Source organism: Stegostoma tigrinum, chromosome 27 (genome assembly GCF_030684315.1).
Source record: "Stegostoma tigrinum isolate sSteTig4 chromosome 27, sSteTig4.hap1, whole genome shotgun sequence".
In the NCBI taxonomy this organism is placed as follows: domain Eukaryota; kingdom Metazoa; phylum Chordata; class Chondrichthyes; order Orectolobiformes; family Stegostomatidae; genus Stegostoma; species Stegostoma tigrinum.
The window spans coordinates 39,666,173-39,689,355 of NC_081380.1; the positions used below are offsets into that span (position 1 = coordinate 39,666,173).

The window sequence follows — 23,183 nt, forward strand, 5'->3', positions numbered from 1 at the left end:
GGGTGCTGTGTGGGATCTTGCTGTGCCGACGTTAACAGCTGCATCTCAACAGTGACTGCACTTCAGAAAAAAAAACAGCACCAGTTAATTGGTAACACAGTGTGGAGCCGGAGGAACACAGCAGGCCAGGCAGCATGAGCGGAGCAGGAAAGTTGAATTTCGGGTCAGGGCCCTTGGAGAACGGTCTGCTGTGTTCCTGGGGCTCCACACTGTTCTCTCTGACTCCAGCATCGGCCGTTCTTATTATCCCTGACCAGTTTATTGGCCAGGCTTTCTGCTATTTGCATGTTGAGTTCAGGACTGATTCAACTGTGCGTCAGCTGTTGCATTTAGTGGCAGAGTCTAAAATTCAATCAATAACAAGAGGCGGTAAATGAATGTGTGGAACTGGACACGGTCTGGATACTCTGAGAACTGTGTTAGGTTCTACAGCGACCAGCTGATGGGAATCGAGTAGCTCAGGATCATAAATGGTCACTTTCCACTACAGCTACTTCCCCAGTGTGCCCACAGAGAGCAATACATCTGCTCCTGCGGTTGTAACTTTGGAGAGCCGCAGCCATCTACAATTACTGCTCCTAAACATATCGAACTGGAGGGAGACAGGAACCCCTGACCCTTTACATTTCTGGATCAAGGTGAAGGTAAACTGCATCGGGATGGGAGAATGCACAATGCTAAACCCTCTGCTGGAGAGGCACAGTGACCTGGGGGACTCAGTTGGGGGAAAGGGGAGACATAGATGTCAAGGGACCAACATGTTGGGAATTTCCTCCAGAATTGAGAAAAGAAGTTCGACTTGTGCCCATCCTTGTCTGCTTCCTCTGAACTTCCTGCATATTTCTAACCCCCCCCCCCCGCCATGCCTGTGTGTAACAGACCAGGGTCAGTCCCATCTGCACTTACCCTTCAGGGGGTCGGGGGGAAACTTACACCTAAAATTGCACAGAGTCCTTCCATCTCGGGGTAAGTCATCTCGAAGCAACAATGTGTTGTATCGGTTGGGACAAAGTTCATTCAACATTTAAATACAAATACGTTGTATTATTCTCTTCGTTGTATTTCAATGAAGATGTACATTCACGTTTGAAGAACGAAATAGCGGATTACTGAAGGTGATATCGACTTGGAAAGCCACGAGTAAAACACTGAAATGGCCCATTGAAATATTTCACTCTAAGAATTGTATCTTTTTAATTCCCTGACTTTGAAGTTTATTAGAAAGCCCAGAGCTTGGAGTAACATGCATTGTTGCAATTCACGATTTCCTCACTGTTTCAGGCTCACAGATGGTATAGGTGAAGGATTTGAATTGCAAACACAGGCAGTGAGTGAAGCCACATGCTCAGGGCGCTGTGGACACATTGCGCTGGGAGCCGGGCAATCTCACCCAGCGCAGAAATTCCAGTCGGGGCTAGTTCCACCCGAGAATGTACCCCGTCCTTACAAAGGCTTTGACAGTCTCTGGGGGGCTTCCAGTTAGTGTCTGTACAAAATAAAAACCAAAAAAAACTGCAGATGCTGTAAATCAGGAACAAAAACAAAGTTGCTGGAAAAGCTCAGCAGGTCTGGCAGCATCTGTGAGGGAGAAAACAGAATTAACGTTTCTGGTCCGGTGACCCTTCCTCAGAACTCTGAGTTCCTTCCACAGTTCTGAGGAACGGACCCTTCCTGTTTTTTCCTCCTCATGTGCTGCCAGACCTACTGAGCTTTTCCTGCGTCTGTACTAACCCTGACTTGTCCTTCTGTTCACGTAAATCCCTTTTATCCGTGAGCCAGTCTGTCAAACTGAATCAAGCACAGAGAAAGCTGGAGAAAAACTGAGCACGTTTGGCAGCATCTTTGGAGGGAGGAAGAGTTAATCAGATAGAGAGAGAGGCAGGGGTAATCAGATGGAGAGGGGGTGGGGTGGTTGTGGGGTGTGGGAAGCTGGTGTTTAACCAGGTAGAGAGAGAGAGAGAAAGAGTTAATCAGATAGAGAGAGAGAGAAAAAAAAACTGGGTTATTCAGATAGAGAGGGAGAAACAGGATTAATCAGAGGGAGAAAAACAAGGTTAACCAGGTAGAGAGAGAGAGAGAGAGAGAGTGAGAAAGAGTTAATCATAGAGAGAGAGAGAGAGAGAGAGAGAGGATTATCCAGGTAGAGAGAGAAACAGTTAATTTGATAGAGAGAAAGAAACAGGATTAATTGGAGGGAGAAAGACAAGGTTAACCAGATAGAGACAGAGAGAGAGAGAAAAACAGGGTTAATCATGGAGGGAGTGAGAAACAGGGTTAATCAGATAGAGACAGGGAGAAAAGGAACAAAAACAGAATTTGCTGGAAAAGCTCAGCCGGTCTGGCAGCATCTGTGAAGAAAACAAAAAATCAGAATTAATGTTTCACATGCGCCTAAGTACAGTGAAAAGTTTTGTTTTGCGTGCAGTACAGGCAGATCATCCCATACAAAGATCAGAGGGTGATGGAACAGAGCGAGGAATACAAAGTCATGGCTGTAGAGAAGGTGCACAAAATACAAGATCAATATTAGATCTGAAATCTGAGAGATCCATTCATAAGTCTAATAACAGCAGGGAAGAAGCTGTTCTTAAACTTGCTGGTATGTGTGTTTAAGCTTTTGTATCTTATGCCTGATGGAAGAGGTTGGAAGAGATTATAACTGGGTTGGGAGGGGTCTTTGATGAAGAAGACCTGCATAGGGCCACAAACTACACTTTGAGAATCATTTGCCGTCCCCAAACTTTTCTCTATTGCCCTCGTGAACTGAGGATATAATCCAGGCTGATCCTCCCGTCAGGTATGTACGGAGTCCTGGGTTGTTATAGGCAGCAAGTAACTCCCCTCCTGACTCCTCAAAGCCTGTCTGCCATCTACAAGGCACAAGTCAGGAGTGGAACACCCCCCACTTACCTGGGTGCAGGCAGCCCCAACAACACTCAAGAAGCTTGACACCATCCAGGACAAAGCAGCCCGAAAGCACAGCACAACCTAGGGCATCCCCAACATTTGGTGAAGCAGATTGGTGAGGATGAGGCCAAGCATGATTTTCCATCCTGTTAGTTCCCTCACCACCTGCTACAGACCCAGGCTAGCAGCTATATCCTTCGGGCAGTAGGTGGGTTGACTTTGTCAGCATGGAGTGGGTAAGTGAGGGACAGCACAGATATTTACATACGCCTTGTGGGTTTTGTCAGTTAGTGAATGCTGGAGGGGAGGTGATGTTGGCTGAGATACGAAGCCAGGAGAGGAATGTCAACATGATAAATGTGTGTGTGTGTGTGTGTGTGTGTGTGTGTGTGTGTGTGTGTGTGTGTGTGTGTGTGTGTGAGATGAATGTTGCCAGATAGTGACCTGTTGCAGAGTATGATAGCAGAAATGCTGACATCTGTGGGGCAACAGCCCACTACATGTGGATAAGTTGGTAGCAGTGGGCTGTCACAAAAAGTGATTGCTTGTGGTCTGCAGCTTTTCTACTTTTTTGAACTGGCTCACTTAAACTATAATCAAATTTGTGGAGATAATGTTCCAGTTGGAGGACTGTGCTGTTACCAATGTGCCACCCACACACTGACAGTACCAGTTACTTATTAAATCTTCGACTCTTTAGTTCACTAGTGCATCAACTAATGTATTGTTGGAAGTGTTTAATTCGTGGTTAAGTTGCCTTTTTTCTAGGGTGGGGGCAGTCCAAATCCATACGGTGTAAGTTTAAGGGGAAAGGGGAGAGATTTAACAGGGACCTGAGGGTCAACTTTCTTATGCAAAGGAACAGGTGAAGGCAAGTACAAAGAAAACATGCAAAAAGCATTTGGATGGGTATGTGAATGAGAAGCATTCAGAGCGATAAAGGCCAAATGCTGGCAAATAAGACTAGGTCAGATTGAGATATCTTATCAGCGCAGATGAGTTGGACCAAGATTTACCATCACAGCTGAGAGATGGCACTTCTCATAGTGCAGCACTCCCTGCATGCCTCACTGGAGTGCCAGCCAGGATTTTGTGCCCAATTCACATGGACAGTGGAAAAAGAAGAAATGAGATGTAAGGTCATCGCGAGGAAACCAAATAGGGCAATGGCTCTGAATCTCTGTGTTGTAGACTGTGAGAGGGCGAGTGAGGATTCTCAGGATTTTGTAAAATATTACCATCGAACCTCACATAACTCACACAGATATAACGTAAGAGTACAACTTTACAGTGTAGTTGACATGTGACATCCTTCACCTTGACTTTATCTCAAAACGGACACAAGTCAAAAGTGCAACATTAAAGAATCAATCATTTATTAAGTGATAATAACGATTGCGATGACGATTTCACAAACTGACTTAATTGATATGCAATTATTTACATTAGTGGTTCTGCAAAAACATTAAACCCTAAATGTTGATGGTGCAGCTCCTGGGCCCTGAAGGGACATTCAATAAAAATTATTCATGAATGTAAGTACCGGGCTGGAAATCATTCGATGAATACATCAGGGATTGGCTGAGTGGAGAGGGGCAGCAGAGGAAAGTGAATCCAAAAGAGAGATGTCAGATAAATAGTTATCTTTTCCTTGCAGTGAAAGTTTGGGAAAAAATGGAGAATTCAGTCCGACTTAACTCTGACATTACTGCCCCAACGCATGGAAACCGCGGTAACCCATTCCTCAGGAAGATTAAAAAATTGAAACCCAACAACTTCTGGCAAGAAGCAAAACGCATTTCCAGGCTGGCTGGGCCACTGGTGAGTTTACGCCCAGCCAATGGCCTAATACTTCAATGGTCAGGGCATTGTTGCGTCATCACAGACTGGATTATGTGTTGGGACCGTGCAGAACCCCAGAGGCAGCAGACTCTGAGGGAATTGCTTGGGAGACTGAAAATTCCAAAGAGCTATTCCCTTTCGTCTCGAACCATCTGAAAGAGTCCACCTGAAATGTAGAATTTGAAGTTCCCACTTTTGTTAGGCAATAAAAAAAACCTAGCCCTGACTCCTGAGTGGCTACTAAGTTGACCTCCTAACTTGACACACCTACCTCATCCCATCCTCCTGATACCTTACACCCCTAGGACCTTCTAGCCCCTCTAACCCAATGTGATTCCAACCCGCTGGCCCTAATTTCCCCTTTGGCTGCTGGTAGAGATGTCTCACCAGCCCCATAAGACTAGAACAGCCAGGAGTAGGAGTAGGCCATCTGGTGCCTCGAGCCCGTTCCACCATGCAACGAGATCATGGCTGATCTTTTCATGGGCTCAGCTCCACTTACCTGCCCACTCATCATAACTCTTAATTCCCTTTGCTGTTCAAAAATCTATCGTAGCCTTGAACACATTCAATGAGGAAGCCCCAACTGCTTCACTGAGCAGGGAATTCCACAGATTCACAACCCTTTGGATGAAGAAATTCCTCCTCAACTCAGTCCTAAATCAGCTGCCCCTTATTTTGAGGCTATGCTGTCTTGTTCTAGTTTCATGCCCCCCCCCCAGTGAAAACAATCTCCCTGCTTCTTGCTTATCTATTCCCTTCATAATTTTATATGTGTCTATAAGATTCCTCCTCGCCTTCTTCTAAATTTCAATGAGTATTGTCCCAGCCTACTCGATCTGTCCTCATAAGTCAACTCTCTCAACTGCAGAATCAATCTAGTGAACCTCCACTGCACACCCTCCAGTGATAGTACATCCTTTCTCAAGTACGGAGACCAAAACTGAACACAGTACTCCAGGTATGGCCTCACCAGCACCATTTACAGCTTCAGCATGACCTCCCTGTTTATAAACTCCATTCCTGAAGCAATGAAGAACGGTATTCCATTTTACTTCTCAATAACCTGCTGCATCTGCAAACCATCTTTTTGTGATTCATGCAGAAGGTCACCCAGGTCCCTCTGCACAGCAGCATGCTACAATTTTTCACCTTTAAATAATAGCCCACTTTGCTTTTATTCCTAACAAAATCCACTGTAATATTGCCTGCTGATTCATTCTAGACCATTATTTCTCATTCATAACTCCTGATATTTGAACCCTTCTTCAACGCATGTGGTCCCTCATCATCCTGAAGCCCTCAAAGAAACCGATTTCTGTTACCATTGTGGAGAAGTATGATTATTGTTTTCAATAAGAAATTTGATCTGTTGAACTAGGTTATAAGTAATTGCTAATGTTTATGACTATGATCAATGTTCATTGGCCGGTGTAAACTATTTCTCCTTCATTTTCCTTTTACAGTTTTTATCACAGCTGATGATCCTCCTAATAAATATTGTCAGCTCTGTGTTCTGTGGACATTTAGGAAAAGTTGAATTGGGTGCAGTCAGTCTTGCCATAGTGGTGAGTTTATGTTAAGAACATTCACATTTATTGATCCTAATGTCTCCTGTATAACATAGTGATGAAATTGCATTGCTTCCTATCAGTTTCGAGCTCAGTGCCTTTATCAGCTGATGAGATGTTCCTTGTGAAAAAGCCTGGTCTTTACCTGCTGCTCTCAATGGAAGGGCCACTAGAGCCCAGCAGTTGCTTCATTGGCCCCAGGCTAAAGAGCAGGATCATCAGAAATTTATAAGGATGCTGCCAGGACTCAAGAGACTGAGTTATAGGGAGAGGTTGGACAAGTTAGGACTTTTTTCTTTGGAGCATAGGAGACTGAGAGGGGTCCTTTATAGAAGCATATAAGAGCATGAGAGGCATGGTCAGGGTGAATGCACTCAGGCTTTTTCTCAGGTTTGGGGAATTGAGGACGAGAGGGCATCGGTTTGAGGTAAGAGGGGAAAGAATACCTGGGAACCTGAGGGGTAGCTTTTTTTCACAGAGGTTGGTGCTCATATGGAATGATCTGCCAGTGGAAGTGGTTGGGGCAGGTACATTAACAACATTTAAAAGGCATTTAGACAATTACATGTATAGGAAAGGCTTCGGACGATATGGGCCAAGTGCAGGAAAGTGTGGTTAGTGTGGATGGACATTTTGGACAGCATGGACCAGTTTGGGCTGAACAGCCTGTCTCCGTGCTGAAGGACTCTGTGACCCTATCAGCTTGGGGTTCTAGCTCATCCCCATTGTCAATGATCCATCCTGGAAGTCCCATGTGTGTAGGCGGTTTTGGGTGATGGTGATATTGGGCTTCAACTTAAGGCTCTTCATGGGAGGTTCACCCTCTGGGAGTCACTTGGCTCACATGGGAAAACTGCTCACCTGTAAGCTGTGCAGATCATCAAGGTCTGCTGTGGGCCATAGAACCAAATCAACAAAAAAACACATTGCATTTATCTAACACCTTTAACATAATATAATGTATCAAATGTTACAGGAGTGTTTTCAGATAAATAAAAGAATTGACACTGAGCCAAAGCAGACATTAAAACGCATTATTTGCATCTAGCTTCTCGAAGCTTGAATGCCACCCAATTTAGCAGAGGCCCCAAAAGATAGACAACATAAATTTATTTTACATTCGACTGTTATGACCAACTGTGTAATATTCAAGGAGATTTTGGTACATCCCATGGGCTTTGACACTGGGACCAAGCCTGTGATCAGTTTGTTGGTCCCATCACAGATGAAAGAGCCTTTGTTTCAAGAGTCCATTTCCACCTTTACTTTTGGCAGGAGTGGATGAGGAACTGTTCTGGGCGCACCCAGACACACTGGCAATATTTCCAGATACAGAATGATGTGGTCAGTTCTGTTTTAGCTTCCTGAACCTGTGAGTCATCACTCTAAACTTTTCAGCCGATCGCCTCAGCTTTCCAGTTCCTCGAGGTTGTATTCACTTGTCCCTGTGATCTTCAGTTCTGTACCATTGGGTTGTATCGTCATTTGCATTATGACGGGATGGAATGGCATGTGAATGGCTGTCACTGAACCACACACATCCAGCCTACAAATCCTGCCATCTGGTTGAACCCATAGAATCTCTACAGTGTGGAAACAGGACCTTCGGCCAAGCAGCATCTTAGGAGCAGAAAAGCTGATGTTTCGGGCCTAGACCCTTAATCAGAAACGGGGGAGGGGAAGACGGTTCTGAAATAAATAGGGAGAGAGGGGGAGGCGGATCGAAGATGGATTGCAATGGGAGAGAGATCTCCTGAGGTTTGTCTGGAGGGAGGAGGGTAACTTCTTCAGGTTAGGCATCCTTAGAAGAGGCTTGGCAGTGGGGTCACAATGAACTTGGGACTGTCTGTAAGGCTTACACTATGCCACATCTACATGTTATGAAATTTATATGTATTAACACATAGGATGATGTTCTGTACAGACAGAAAGAACTGGTACACACATTGTACCTATTCCAGTTCAACCAAAAAAGTGACAGCCATTTGTTATCACAAAGTGTGGAGCTGGATGAACACAGCAGGCCAAGCAGCATCTTCCCAGACATTTGTTAGTTCATTTCTCAGGGCAATGTCTTGATCAATCAGAGTCAACCTGCCTAGAATTTAAACAATTCATTGCTATCATTAACTGATGCATTCTCCACGGAAATGGCACTCCCAATTGGAGACTGCTTGCCAACTAATCATCACTATCCTTTCTCGCGGTATAAATATTGATTCGCCCCTTAAATTGATATTCTTTCAAATTGTCCTGATGAGATCAAGATCAGTTTCTTGGTCTTGTTATGGCAATGCAGAACATTTTATAGAGTCTGCTGATGTAAAGCACACACTGAATCAATGAAAAAACACCTTACTGTGACTTTAGTGATAATGGGAACTGCAGATGCTGGAGAATCCAAAATAACAAAGTGTGAAGCTGGATGAACACAGCAGGCCAAGCAGCAAATCACTGTGATTTCATCTTGCTAGCGGGTTCTTCCAAAGAGATCAAGGTCATGTGACATTACATCACTTCCTGACATGATGTCGACGGTTTTATTAGCATATTACAAAGTTGGGACAACGTCTGATACCACAGGATGTATTTCTAAATACTTCCTCTTTCTTATTTCTTTTGGACAGGTAATAACTGTATCGGGTATCTCCATAGGTATGGGGTTGTCTACAGCGTGTGACACACTCATATCTCAGGTAGGTGCAGATAACTGCAGTCTATACAAGGAACAGCGGATATTGTTCCATCAAAGAAATGTAAATCTTTCATCACAGACCTTGGGAAACAAAGGGCACTGTGTGAATATGAGCCAGGAAGAAATGCTCAATATAATTCCTTAACTAGCTGTTCTCAGCTAGCACCAGGCTGCTACAAATTTCCTTAAGAGTTGAGGATAAGAAGTTGTTCCAGTAACTGTGAACAGGTAAGTGCTTTGGATTTGAAATTCACTTGGGAGGAATCATACAATAAATTTCACTGAAACAACACTGGGAGAAACATTAACCTGCATTCTGAATGGTTTAGAGGAATAGATCTTGCAAACACCAGTGTATTATTTAATTAGGCTTGTGGCTAGGTGGCTCAGTGGTTAGCACTGCTGCCTCACAGTGCCAAAGACTTTGGTTTGATTCCACCTTCAGGCAATTGCCTGCGTGGGTGTCCTCTGGGTGCTCCAGTTTCCTCCCAGTTGAAAGATGTGCAGGTTAAGTGGATTGGCCACGCTAAATTGCCCTTAGTGTTCAGGGATGCGTCAGCTGAGTGGGTTAGCCATAGGAAATGCAGGGTTACAGAGATAGGGTTGGGGTGGTGGGATGGTCTCTAGAGGGTCAGTGTGGGCTTGATGGGCAGAATGGCCTGCTTCCACACTGTAGGGCTTCTGTAAACTGTGATCTCAGAATCAAAGGCATCGATGTGTTGAAATCAATAAAACTTGTTTTAAGACTCGCTGTCCCTGTCTTGCGTTGTAGAGTATCCAGAAAAAGAAATTTTTGCCCAGTGGTTTAGTGGTTAGCACTGTTGCCTCACAACCACAGAGACCCAGGTTCAAATCCCCACCTGGATGACTGTCTGTGTAGAGCGTGCACATTCTCCCCGTATCTGCATGGGTTTCCTCCCACAGCCCAAAGATGTGCAGTCCAGTGGATTACCCATGGGAAATGCAGGGATAGAGTGGGATGCTGTTTGGAGGGTCAGTGTGGACTAAGTGGGCTTAGTGGCCTGCTTTCACACTGTAGGGAATGTATTGGGTGGCACAGTGACTCAGTGGTTAGCACTGCTGCCTCACAACCACAGAGACCCAGGCTCAATTCCACTCTTAGGTGACAGTCTGTGTGGAGTTTGTACGTTCTCCCTGTAGCCATGTGGGTTTCTTCAGGGTGTTCTGGTTTCCTCCCACAATCCAACGATGTGCAGGCTAGGTGGAATGGCCATGGGAAATTGTGCATAGTGTTCAGGGAGGTGTAGGCTGGGTGATTAGCCATGGGGAAGGCAGGGTAACAGGGATAGAGCTATGGGGGTGCGTCTGGGTGGGGTGCTCTCCAGAGAGTCAGTGTGGATCTGTTAGGCTGAATGGCCTGTTTCCACACTGTAGGGATTCTGTGATATTCTAATAGATTCTGGTCTAAGTTGTTTATGTTTTGTCTATTAACAGCTTTAGAAAAGAGTCTGATGTGTCGATTGATGATTGAATGACAAAGTACACGTCAATTTAAATAAAGTCTCTGATCTATGTGATAGTGGGTAAGGTATAACTGGTTCATATGCACTGCAATTTAAACAAACCTGGCATGCCCAATGCTCCACGTAAATGCTATCCCATCATGATGTATTTGATTGTGGGGGTGAAATATTTTGATTTTTGTTTGTAATGATGTGACAATTATAACTTATGGAGAAAAAAAATGGAATGTGATGTACTGGTCAACATTGATCCAATTCTCTTTAACGCTTTGTTCTGATTTCCAGACGTACGGCAGTAAGAACCTGAAGCGAATCGGAGTGATTCTCCAACGAGGGATCCTCATTCTCCTGATCGCCTGCTTTCCCTGCTGGGCTCTCTTCATAAACATCGAGCACATTTTATTGGCTGCCAAACAATCTCCTGCAGTAGCCAAGTGAGAGTCTTGTCCATTTTCTTTTGCAATTTTATTCCAACTTACAGTGCACTGGGTAATCACATTGAAAGGGAGCTATATTCCTTACATATATCAATGAGACAGCAAAATAAATGTTGATTTCTTGCCTGCATGAATGTTGTAACAGACCAGAAATTAGTAGAAATATCAGAGTTACCTGGGGCGAGCAATTATACGATACAATGTGTTTTTTTATATCGCATTCCCACATAAATTTGATTGACTTTGTGATACATTAGGTCTTAAACACCAGCTTTCATAGAGTCACAGAGACCTATAGCACAGTAAATGGTCCTATTTCCCATCACATCTGCACCAGTGGAAAACGACCGCCTAACTATCTGCATGGTGTAGAGATAACAAGGTGTGGAGCTGGATGAACACAGCAGGCCAAGCAGCGTCAGAGGAGCAGGAAAGCTGACGTTTCGGGTCGAAACCCTTCTTCAGAAATGGGGGAGGGGGAAGGGGATTCTGAAATAAATAGGGAGAGAGGGGGAGCCGGATAGAACATGGTTAAAGGAGAAGACAGGTAGAGAGGAGACAGACAGGTCACCTTAAAGAACTATATCTGCATGGTGTGGCATGTTTGTAATTCACTGCATTGTATATCTTTCCTACTGCAGTTTGGGTTAACCTTTGTTTAGGTAGTGACGTTCTCTGGTTTCCTAGTTATGACCAGCATTTGTATCGTTTTCCTGCAGGTTAACACAACTGTACGTGAAGATATTTATTCCTGCTCTTCCTGTAAGTAAATTATTGTAGGTAGCATTGATGCATGCAGACAGACTGTTAATCGAATGAAGTCATTCATCGGCTGCTATGTACACAGACCAAAAGAAATCAGCTTGAAAAATTGCCGTGGATCCTCCTGTGAATGACCTGATAAACCCATCAAAACGCTCTGATCAAGAAGTGCTTTTGAAGTGTACTTTAATTTTCAATGTAGGTAACAGAGCAGGCAATTTCTACAAAGACTATTCAAAAAAATTGCTACTTTACCCTTTTGTTGAAATTGTTCAGATTTTGTCCTTTAAAGTGATATGAACCGAATATTTACAATCATCCCTAGTCGCCCTTGAGAAGGTAGTGGTGAGCACAGCATTGATCCACTGCTGTTCATGAGGTGCTAGGTACATTCAGAGTGTTGCCGGGAAGTTTGTTCCAGAACTTTGAGCCTGTGAAGGTGAGATCTTGGTCAGAATGCTTTGGGAGGGAACATGCAGATGGTAGTTTTCCCTTGTGTCTGTGGGTCCTTATCTTTCCGGATGCAGGCGCTGTCAAAGGAGCCTTGGTAATCTGCTACTGTACATTTTGTAGCCGGTACACCCTGCTGCTGCTGTGCACTGGTGGTGGACGAAAAGAAAATTTAAAATGGTGGAACAGACACCGAACAAGCAGTTAGCTTTACTCTGGATAGTGTCATGCTTCCTGAGTGTTGGAGCTCTGCTTTTCCAGTAATTGGAAAGTTTTCCATCGTATTCTTGACTTGGTCAAGAGTCAAATGACACCTAGTTGTAGTCCAACAGGTTTAATGGAACACACAAGCTTTCAGAGTGTTGCCCCTTCTTCAGGTGTAATGACCGGGGAAGTAGCAAGACACAGAATTTATAGGTAAAAAAAAATCAAACGGCTATACAACCGATGCGAATGTATTTAATAACTCAAAATTGGCTGGCTGACTCCCTCCTGTTAAATCCCTAATCAGTTAGAATGGAGATGCAGGTTTAGATCGATTAATATGCAGCTCTCTGAATCTTTTTCAAGTCAATGTCCTGAGATAACCAAAGGTTTTGTCAATGAATACAACAGGTGACTCCTCAGGTCAGACAATGTGAGATATTGTTTAGAAACTGTCTGCGTTTGAACGTGGAGTCAGACTGGTTTTATTTCTAAAGCAGGAATTTAGAAAATGTCCCGTGCTTTTTGAACAAAATAGAACATATCTGTGAATACGATTTGAGATAATAAAATGTGAGGCTGGATGAACACAGCAGGCCAAGCAGCATCCCAGGAGCACAAAAGCTGACGTTTCAGGCCTAGACCCTTCATCTGGGCCCGAAACGTCAGCTTTTGTGCTCCTGAGATGCTGCTTGGCCTGCGGTGTTCATCCAGCCTCACATTTTATTATCTTGGATTTTCCAGCATCTGCAGTTCCCATTATCTGTGAATACTATTTGTGTGTGTTTGTGAGACACTATGTGCGTGTTTGTACACGTGTACACACATGTGGACTCACCCACTCACTCAACGTCACTCATTCACTCTACCTCACTCTCTCATACACACACACACACACACACACACAAATCTATGGGGTAAATTGGCATTTGCAGATACACCTTATTTTGTTCAAAAAGCACACAATTAGTGGACACAGTCTGTCAGTGGGGTATTTTCTAAATTCATGCTTTGGAAATAAAACCAATCTGACTCCACGTTCAAACGCAGACAGTTTCTAAACAATATCTCACATTGTCTAACCTGAGGAGTCACCTGTTGTATTCATTGACAAAACCTCTGGTTATCTCAGGACATTGACTTGAAAGAGATTCAGAGAGCTGCATATTAATCGATCTAAACCTGCATCTCCATTCTAACTGATAAAGGATTTAACAGGAGGGAGTCAGCCAATCAATTTCAGGTTATTAAATACATTTGCATCAGTCGTATAATACTTTGCTCTTTTACTTATAAATTCTGCGTCATGATACTTCCTGTCTCATTACACCTGAGAAAGGTGCAATGCTTGAAAAGCTTGTGTGTTCAGTTAAACCTGTTGGACTATCATCTGGTGTTGTGCAGTTTTTGACCTTGTCTAACCCAGTCCAACACTAGCACTTGCGCGTCATTCTTGACTTATGCCTTGTGGATGGAGGAAAGGTTTAGGAGAGTCAGGAAGTGAGATACCAGAATGGAATTCCCAGCCTCTGACTTGCATTTGAAGATTCCGTTCAGGGCAGTCAAAGCTTGGGCCGGACAGCATCTGAGTAAGTTGTCTCTAGTTATTTTCAAACATTTTAAGGGCTATATGAGTGTAATTTCTTCTTCTGTTTCAGCAGTGGTTGATTTGCCGTCTGCTGCTCCTAATTATTTTCAATATTCTCTCTTAGGCTGCATTTCTTTATGATTTAGAGGTCAGATACCTGCAGAACCAGGTAAAGTCACTGAATGTTGGAGTGTGCATGAGAATCAATAAAATATTATTTTTACTTTTACAATAAGATGTTGTCAGGGCTTGTCAATTTCATGTTCCTTATTTTGATGGTCAACTGCAGTTGGAAATTACAAAATATTCATTTGGAGGATTTGGCTAGAATTACAAAGTAGAAACAGGCCATTCGGCCCAATAGATCCACACTGGTGCTTGTATTCAACATGAGTGTTCTCCCACCATTTTTTAGTTAACATGATCAGTATGCTGCTCCATTTCCTTCTGCCCCATCTGCTGATTTAGTTTTGTCTTAAATGAACTAATACTGTTCACCTCAACTGTTCTTTGTGGGGATATGAATGAAACAAGTTTTTTAATCCCAAGGGATCAAGTGGGAATCATTTCTGCCTTCAGTGCCTGCATGCTAATGTGATGAAGTTGATCACCAAAGCAGAATCCATCCAGTTTTCAAGCTACTGAAATCAAAAGGGTGAAATCAGGTTCTGTCTACACTGGGCTAGTGGTCTGCTTTGTTAAATTCTCACCCAGACAGTGAATGGGTGGAAATTACTGCAATGGCCTTTCGCATTTAATGTGAGTCTGTTGCTCTCCAGACAAATGCTAGGAGGCAGCATTTGATTGTTAATACCATCATTCACACTTGCTCTGCTGGGACCTTCTTTTATTCTGTTCCCAGGTTCACTAATCTTCTTCACAAACAAAAACAGAAGTTGCTGGAAAAGCTCAGCTGGTCTGGCGTTATCTGTGGAGGAGAAAACAGAGTTAATGTTTTGGGTCCAGTGACCCCTCCTCAGAGCAGAATTGGCACTATGCCACATTCCCTGTTGGTTAATTGATGGGCAATGCCAGGATTGACTTTATTGTTTTATTCCCACCTCAGGGGATCATCATGCCTCAGGTTGTTGTTGGTTTCATCACCAACATCTTCAATGCTGTCGTCAACTACCTCTTCCTCTACGTGCTGACACTGGGACTGCCGTAAGTAGCAAACAACTTTAAAACATTCTAAAATGACGAATGTACAATTGAATATAAGCTCTGATAAATGAACAGTAACCTAGGAGTTATCTGAAGCCACATTTAATATCCAGGCTTGCATTCCAGGGGCTCAGCTGCTGCCAATGTTGCTTCCCAGTATTGCCAGCTTCTCCTCCTGTTTGGATACATTCGCTGGAAAAAGTTGCATGTTGACACCTGGGCAGGTAGGTTTCAGGGAGGGTCACTTACACTTTGGGTCATGGTGTGATATGGATGATAGAAAAGTAGACAAAGAACTGAGAGAAAAACTCTGCTCCAGGTTGAGCAAGGAGGTGATCTGGCTAATACCAATGCATGGCTGTTGGTTTGTTCGCCGAGCTTGGCAAATGAATTGCAAACGTTTCGTCTCCAGTCGAGAAGACGTCATCAATGCGTAGGTTATCTTGTGATTTCAGGAAAAGGGTGAGAATGCAGTTCTGTTCTAGGAAGGGTGCATTTGTACTGGAGAGGGTGTCATGGAGACTCAATGGGATTTGGCCTGGGCAGGAGTGGTTCAGCAATGTAGAGAGACAACATAGTCAATGTCACCGGCGCACTGATGATGTCTTCTCGACTGGAGATGAAATGTCTGCAATTCATTTGCCAAGCTCGGCGAACAAACCAACAGCGAACCAATTTACCCGAACTACCAATATTTCGCAACATCTCTAATACCAATGCATTTCTGTCTGTCCTTTCCTTTCTTCCTGACTTTCTACACATTTTCTGTAATGTGTCAGTAATTTGTTTGTTTTGTTTTCTCTGTAGCTTGGTCCACTGAATGCCTGCAGGAATGGGGCAACTTTATACGACTAGCAATTCCCAGCCTGTTCATGCTCTGTATTGAATGGTGGGCATTTCATATTGGAACATTCCTTGTCGGTAAATAAACTTGCTCACTGCTTCCAGTGTTGCTCTGACAGTGACATACTAAAAGGAGCTGGTCATCAAAATATACAACAAATGGGTACAGCAAAGATAGGCTGCTCCTCTTCTAATGGCAGTGAGGTTTACGATGGTTCGTAGACACATGCAGTATGAAGACACTGGGTGAACTTTAACTCGATCGGAATTATAAACTAGGCATGAGTCAATTCACATTACTGTCTTTACTTGTGGGCATGTAACGTGTATTACTAATTCATTCTCACCCTTTTCCTGAAATAACAAGATAAATTCTGTCTCTGCTACAGTTGAATCACAATTCCCGCATGTTTCGTTGTACAAAGTGTTAGATCATAGCAAAGTAACATCTAGATCAAAGCATAGGACAACAACATCAGTTGAAGGTCAATAACCAGAGACTGAAGATTGAACTGCAGCTGTGAAATCACACAATGTCTCATTGATGGAATCTATCTTCGTGATAGATACAGGAATGGTCCATGGTACAAAGAAAATGGTATGGAGTTTAATACCACTGAACTCCTTAGGATAATGGGAATCACAAAGAGTTTTACAACATGGAAAAACACCGTTCAGCCCATCATGTCCACACTGGTCAGAAAACATCTATCCACTAAAGTCCCATTTTCTAGCACTTAGCCTGCGACTATGTTCAATATAGCATTTCACATGATCACTAAAATACTTCCTCAATTTTGAGAAGGTTCCCACTTGTACCACTCTTACAGGCACTGATTTCCAGATGCTCCCATCCTCTGGTTTTCCCTAAACCTCTTCATCTTAAATCTGTTCCCCGAGAGGACTCCATTACAAAGGAGAAAACATTTCTTCCCCTCAGTCCTATCTCTGCCCCAGATGATTTTGTACACCTCATTCAGATCCCACCTCAGACTTCTGCGCTTTTAGGAAGACAACCCCAGACTATCTTGTCTCTCTACATTGCTGAACCACTCCTGCCCGGGCCAAATCCCATTGAGTCTCCATGGCACCCTCTCCAGTACAAATGCACGCTTCCTAGAACAGAGCTGCAGACAGTCATCCAGCTGTGCCCTAACCAATACTGAATACAATTTCATCTTAAGGTCCCTGCTCTGCAATGAATGTCTTGACTAATGAAGGCAAAAATCTCAGTTGACCTCTGAACCACCTTCTCTCCCTATCCTGTTGCCTTCAAAGACCTATGGACATACACACCAAGGTCCCTCTGATTCTCTGAAATTCCTTGTGTCCTACCATTCATTGTGTATTTTGTTGCCATGTTAGCCCTCCCACAATTTATCACCGTGTACGTTTCAGAATCAGAGACAAAGTAACATCAAAATCAAGAGCAGGAGCAGACCTTTGAGCCTTCTCCCCAACCCCCCACTTCAATATGATCATGGCTGATACTCGATCTCAATGTCAAATTCCTGCTTTCTCCTCAAACCCCTTAATGCTTTTAAATTCTAAAAATGTACCTATCTCAAATTAAATTCCATTTGTACTGTTCTGCCTCTGAGCAGTCCGTCTGTATTGTCCTGTCGTCTATTGCTTTCCTCCTCCCTATTTACCACGTCACTAACCTTCATGTTATCTGTGAACTTACTGACCATACCTCCTACAGTCATGTCCACATCATTAACATGCACCTTGCCCTTGTCGATCAATTCACTGGGGTCCATTTAGCAACTGACTACCTTCATCTACTTACACCGAGCAACCTCAAAAAAACTCAGCCAGATTTATTAGATGCGATCTCCCCTCGACAAAACCATACTGGCAATTCCTGATTAATCCTCACCTCTCCAAGAGAAGATTAATTCTCTTCCTCAGAATGCTTTCTAATAGTTTCATAGAACATAGAACAGTACAAGCCCTTTGGCCCACGATGTGCTGACCTATATCCTGATCTAAGGTCAAACTAACCCGCAAATCCTACATTTCACTGTCATCCATGAGCCTATCCAAGAGTCGCTTAAATGTCCCTAATGTATCTGATTCCACTACCACTGCCGGCAGCGCATTGCACGCACCCACCGCTCTCTGTGTAAAAAAACCTATCTCTGACATCTCCACAATACCTTCCTTCAATCACCTTAAAATTATGCTGCCTCGTTATAGTCATTTCTGCCCTGTGAAAAAGTCTCTGACTATCCACTCTATCTATGCCTCTCATCATCTTGTACACCTCTATCAAGTCACCTCTCATCCTTCTTCACTCCAATAAGTAAAGTCCTAGCTCCCTCAACCTTTCCTCAGAAGACCTGCAGTCCACTCCAGGCAGCATCCCAGTAAATCTTCTCTGTACCCTCTCTTAAAGCTTCCACATCCTTTCCGTAATGAGACAGCCAGAACCAAACACAATATTCCAAGCGTGGTCTAACCAGAAATAACCTCGCGGCTCTTAAACTCAATTCCCCTGCCAATGAAAGCCAATACACCATACGCCTTCTTAACAACGCTATCAACTTGGATAGCAACTTTGAGGGAACTATGGACGTGGACCCCAAAATCCCGCTGTTCCTTCACACTGCCGAGAATCCTGCCATTAACCCTGCATTCTGCATTCAAATTCGACCTTCCAAAAGGAATCACTTCACACTTTTCTGGGTTGAATTCCATCTGCCACTTCTTTGCCCAGCTTTGCATCCTGTCAATGTCCCGTTGCAACCTACAACAGCCCTCCACACTGTCCACAACTCCACCAACCTTCGTGTCATCAGCAAACTTACTAACCCACCCTTCCATTTGCACATCCAAGTCACTTATAAACATCACAAAGAGCAGAGGTCCCAGAACAGATCCCTGCGGAACACCAATGGTCACCGAGGTCCAGGCTGAACACTTTCCATCTACTACTACCCTCTGTCTTCTATTGGACAGCCAATTCTGTATCCAGTCAGCCAAATTTCCCTGAATCTCATGCCTCCTTTCTTTCTGAATGAGCCTACCATGGGGAACCTTATCAAGTGCCTTGCTAAAATCCATATACACCACATCCACTGCTCGACCTTCATCAATGTGTTTTGTCACATCCTGAAAGAATTTAATAAGGTTTGTGAAGCATGACCTGGCCCTCACAAAGCCATGCTGACAATATCTAATCAAACTGTGCTTTTCCAAATAATCATAAACACTATCTCTTAGAATCATCTCTGATAATTTGCCCACCACAGAAGAAAGACTGACCAGTCTGTTATTCCCAGGATTATCCCTATTCCCCTTCTTGAACAAGAGAATAACATTTGCCACCCTCCAATCATTCAGCACTGTTCCAGTGGACAGTGAGGATGCAAAGATCATTGCCAAAGAGCAGCAATCTCTTCCCTCGCTTCCAGTAGAAACCTTGAGTATATCCCATCTGGCCCAGGGAACTTATCTATCCTCATGTTTTTCAAAGCTTCTAGCACATCCTCCTTCTTAACATCAACCTGTACCCCAACCACTAAGATAATAAAGTGTGAAGCTGGATGAACACAGCAGGCCAAGCAGCAGCTCAGGAGCACAAAAGCTGACTTTTCGGGCCTAGACCCTTCATCAGACCTCTGATGAAGGGTCTAGGCCCGAAACGTCAGCTTTTGTGCTCCTGAGATGCTGCTTGGCCTGCTGTGTTCATCCAGCTTCACTCTTTTTATTATGTTGGATTTTCCAGCAACTGCAGTTCTGATTATCACTTATCCCCGACCACTAATGCTAGACTCACTGATCTGTAGTTTCTTGTTTTATCCCTGGCGCCCTTCCTGAATACTTAGCTGCCCTCCAGTCCTCTGACACCCCTCCTCTGGCAAAAGAGAATTTGAAAAGTAACATCAGAGCCCCAGCAATCCCCTTCCTTGCTTTCTCTAGTAACATCTCATCTGAACCTGGAGATTTAACCATGATTTAAGTCTGCAAATACCTCCTCTCTCTCAATTGTAATTTGTTCAAGTTTCCCACATGATTTCTATACCCACCTCATCCTTTTCAGTCGGGAATATAACGGCAAAATACTCATTTACATCTTCCATATTCCACACACAGATTACCATTTTGGCCTCTAAAGGTGTCTACTCTTGCTCTAATGACCCTCTTGCCCCAATGTACTTATGATTCACTTTGGGATTTTACCTGTTTCCTCATCCCTTCATTCAATTTCTTGAAATAATTTCCTTTATAATCAACCCCTTACACTTTCTATACCACTGAAAAGCTCCTGTTCTTTTTACTCCTTGGTATCTACCATATGATTCCCATTATTCCGTATCCAATCTTGTACGTCCCTCTGCATCCATTCAGAAAGTCAAGAATTTGATTATGCCATCACTTTCCAAATTGTAAGTCCACATTGAAATCAATGTTTGATGTAAGTTGGTGATATGATCAAATAATTAGTGTGTCTAATACTGGATATAACCTCATTGCAGACTGGTTACCTCTACCAGTGTTTGGTGGCTGGTTTACTCACTTGGTCAAGATTGACTAATCCTCAATTTCTTACCACCTTCTGACAATGGGGGACATGATGTAGAACCTCAGGATGAACTGGTTAAAGCTAAGAGTGCTAACACGCTTAATCACCCAATTTGTTTCCTGTTCTCCCACGATAGCTCAGTGGCTCACACTGCTGCCTCACAGCGCCAGGGACCTGGGTTCGATTCCAGCCTCAGGTGACTGTCTGTGTGGAGTTTGCACGCTCTCCCTGTGTCTGTGTGGGCTTCCTCCAGGTGCACCGGTTTCCTCCCGCAGTCCAAAGATGTGCAGGTTTTATTTCACCTCCAGTCTCTGAAAGCATTTAATTTTCATTTGCTGTTTGGCTCATTCACAGGGCTACTTAATGAAGTTCAACTTGGAGCCCAGACGATCATATTTCAGATTATTACAGTACCGTACAGGGTAAGGCTAAAGATTAGATACAGTACAGCAGTTACATACAGAAAGCATGTTTCAGAAAAGAATAAATATCCTCAGAAAACAAAAACACAAAGTAACTTGACTCTTAGGACTTTTGGCATCAAATGAAGAATAAAGATTCTTTTTTCGCTGCAGTCAAAATGAGGTGTCCAGACTGAATGCAATATTTCAATTGGAACCGAACAAAAATTGATCAGAAATTTAACATCAATCCCTAGCTTTTATGTAAAATTCACAAGGTCTTTTCAAAGCCTGATGTGTTTTATTCTCCAACATATTCATTTACCATATTTTGCAGCACAAAACTGCATTTTCCACAGGTCTGCCCAGCCTGCCATCTTGTGTTTCCTGGGTCAGTTGGCCCTTTCTCATAACATGATGTCATCAGGAAACATCAATGTTATTGGGTCCAGAGCCAAAACACCAGCTTCCCTGCTCCTCCGATGCTGCCTGGTCTGCTGTGTTCATCCAGCTCCTCACAGTGTTATTGGGTAAAACTTCTTAGCTCTGCCCACTTGTGCAGATAAGTTGTAAAAACACGAATAGAAACGGTATCTTCAGTAATTCATGCTCCTGATGGCAAATGAATTGTTTACCTCATGACTTTTCCACCAGACGACCCAGCTATTGAGATCAGAGATAATGGGAACTGCAGATGCTGGAGAATCCGAGATAACAAAGTGTGGAGCTGGATGAACACAGCAGGCCCAGCAGCATCTTAGGAGCACAGATGCTGTGTGGCCTGCTGTGTTCATCCAGCTCCACACTTTGTTACCTCGTTGACCCAGCTATTGAAGTGTGTTATGAATTTGTTTCAAATTTTGTTAACAGTGTATGAGTATCCATTTGGAATCCCTACAGTGTGGAAGCCGGCCATTCAGCCCACTGAGTTGATACTGATCCTCTGAAGAGCATCCCACCCAAACCCATTCCCCGCTACCCTGAATTCCCCGTGGCTAATCCATCAAGCCTGCACATCTTCAGACTGTGGGAGGAAACTGGAGCTGTGTTCATCCAGCTACACACTTTGTTATCAGTAGTAGACTCGCCAAGTTTAAGGGCATTTAAATAGTCACTGGATAAACATATGGATAATAATGGAATAGTGTAGATTAGATGGGCTTCAGTTTGGTTTCACAGGTCAGCACAACATCGAGGGCCAAAGGGCCTGTACTGCGCTGTGGTGTTCTATGTTCTGTGAACTCAGGGGAATGCAGCCAAAGACAGGACTAAACCTCTGACCTTTCTGATATGTTTGGTGATATAACAACCTGTTACATAACATAATGAAGGGGTACATGACCATGCTGCATTGGCTCCTCCCATTCGATTGATCCCACACATAGTCTGACATTAGAGGTGAGGAGTTCCACTCTAACTTTCGGAGGGAGCTGGTACCAACTCCCTAAAGTCCTGTTAATTATGCCTGACCCAATGTGATTATACTTATTGCTACCATGCAGTGAATCTTCTCATGAACTCAGCACAGTGCCCCTTCTGTAAACAATCGTATGATGGTGTATCCTGTCACCACTAGATAGACCGAGAAAAAGCAAAGATAGAGGGTGATTGGTGGTGGTCAATTTGCACAAACAGCCCCTACCCAGTGACACATCGTGGCCGAGGTGCTAAATAGTACACGACACCAACAGTGGTCGCCTGGGAAAATAGCTCGCCACCCACAGATATATTGGCAGAACACTAACTTCCAGTAACTGGTTAAAAGGGGAGAAGAAAACAGACATTAATGTCCACATCACTGTTTATCTTCATTTCCAGATTGCTATAGGATACAGTGTGGCTGCAACTTTTCATGTGGGTAATGCGTTGGGGGCCAGAAATCCTCAGCAGGCTGTAAACTCTGCCAAAGTCGCTATATACTGCATTGGTGAGTCCAACTGTTTCATCCATTGACCAAAACTGTGGTCATTCTCTCAAATGATCACCCGTCTGAAATCTCCAGAACAGTTTGGCTTCTCATTGGGATACAGTTCTCTGGGTGGCAGCATCCTCCATGACCTTCCCAACTGGGGTTGTTTATGGCGTTGTTTGGGAATTGTTGATGGGCTATTTGAATGCAGTTGCCCTAACATCTGGTCTCGATTCTGCCCTAGCCCGATGTCGACACAATAAACACGACCGTTAAGGTTTTGAAATCAATCCTGTTGTTTTGGGTTATTCTGCCAATGCTGTATGTATTTCCAATTGTCACTTTCCCTGAGAAGGTGTTGGTGCTGGTGGGTCTCCTTATTTCAGTTGTTCTGG

The 23,183-nt window shown here is 43.7% G+C and overlaps 1 protein-coding gene across 1 annotated transcript in view; it reads left to right on the plus strand.

The window, feature by feature from the left end:
- Window positions 1–356: 356 nt before the first annotated feature.
- The window catches only part of LOC125464687 (uncharacterized), an 84,976-nt gene continuing 62,149 nt past the window's right edge, over window positions 357–23,183 (plus strand). Inside the window, exons 1-11 of the mRNA XM_059655331.1 lie at window positions 357–644; window positions 6,216–6,317; window positions 8,948–9,016; window positions 10,785–10,933; window positions 11,656–11,698; window positions 14,065–14,109; window positions 15,007–15,104; window positions 15,231–15,328; window positions 15,912–16,025; window positions 20,833–20,900; window positions 22,698–22,806. Coding sequence (XP_059511314.1) covers window positions 471–644; window positions 6,216–6,317; window positions 8,948–9,016; window positions 10,785–10,933; window positions 11,656–11,698; window positions 14,065–14,109; window positions 15,007–15,104; window positions 15,231–15,328; window positions 15,912–16,025; window positions 20,833–20,900; window positions 22,698–22,806 — 1,069 coding nt within the window. The 5' untranslated portion in view covers window positions 357–470. The remainder of the gene's footprint in view (window positions 645–6,215; window positions 6,318–8,947; window positions 9,017–10,784; window positions 10,934–11,655; window positions 11,699–14,064; window positions 14,110–15,006; window positions 15,105–15,230; window positions 15,329–15,911; window positions 16,026–20,832; window positions 20,901–22,697; window positions 22,807–23,183) is intronic.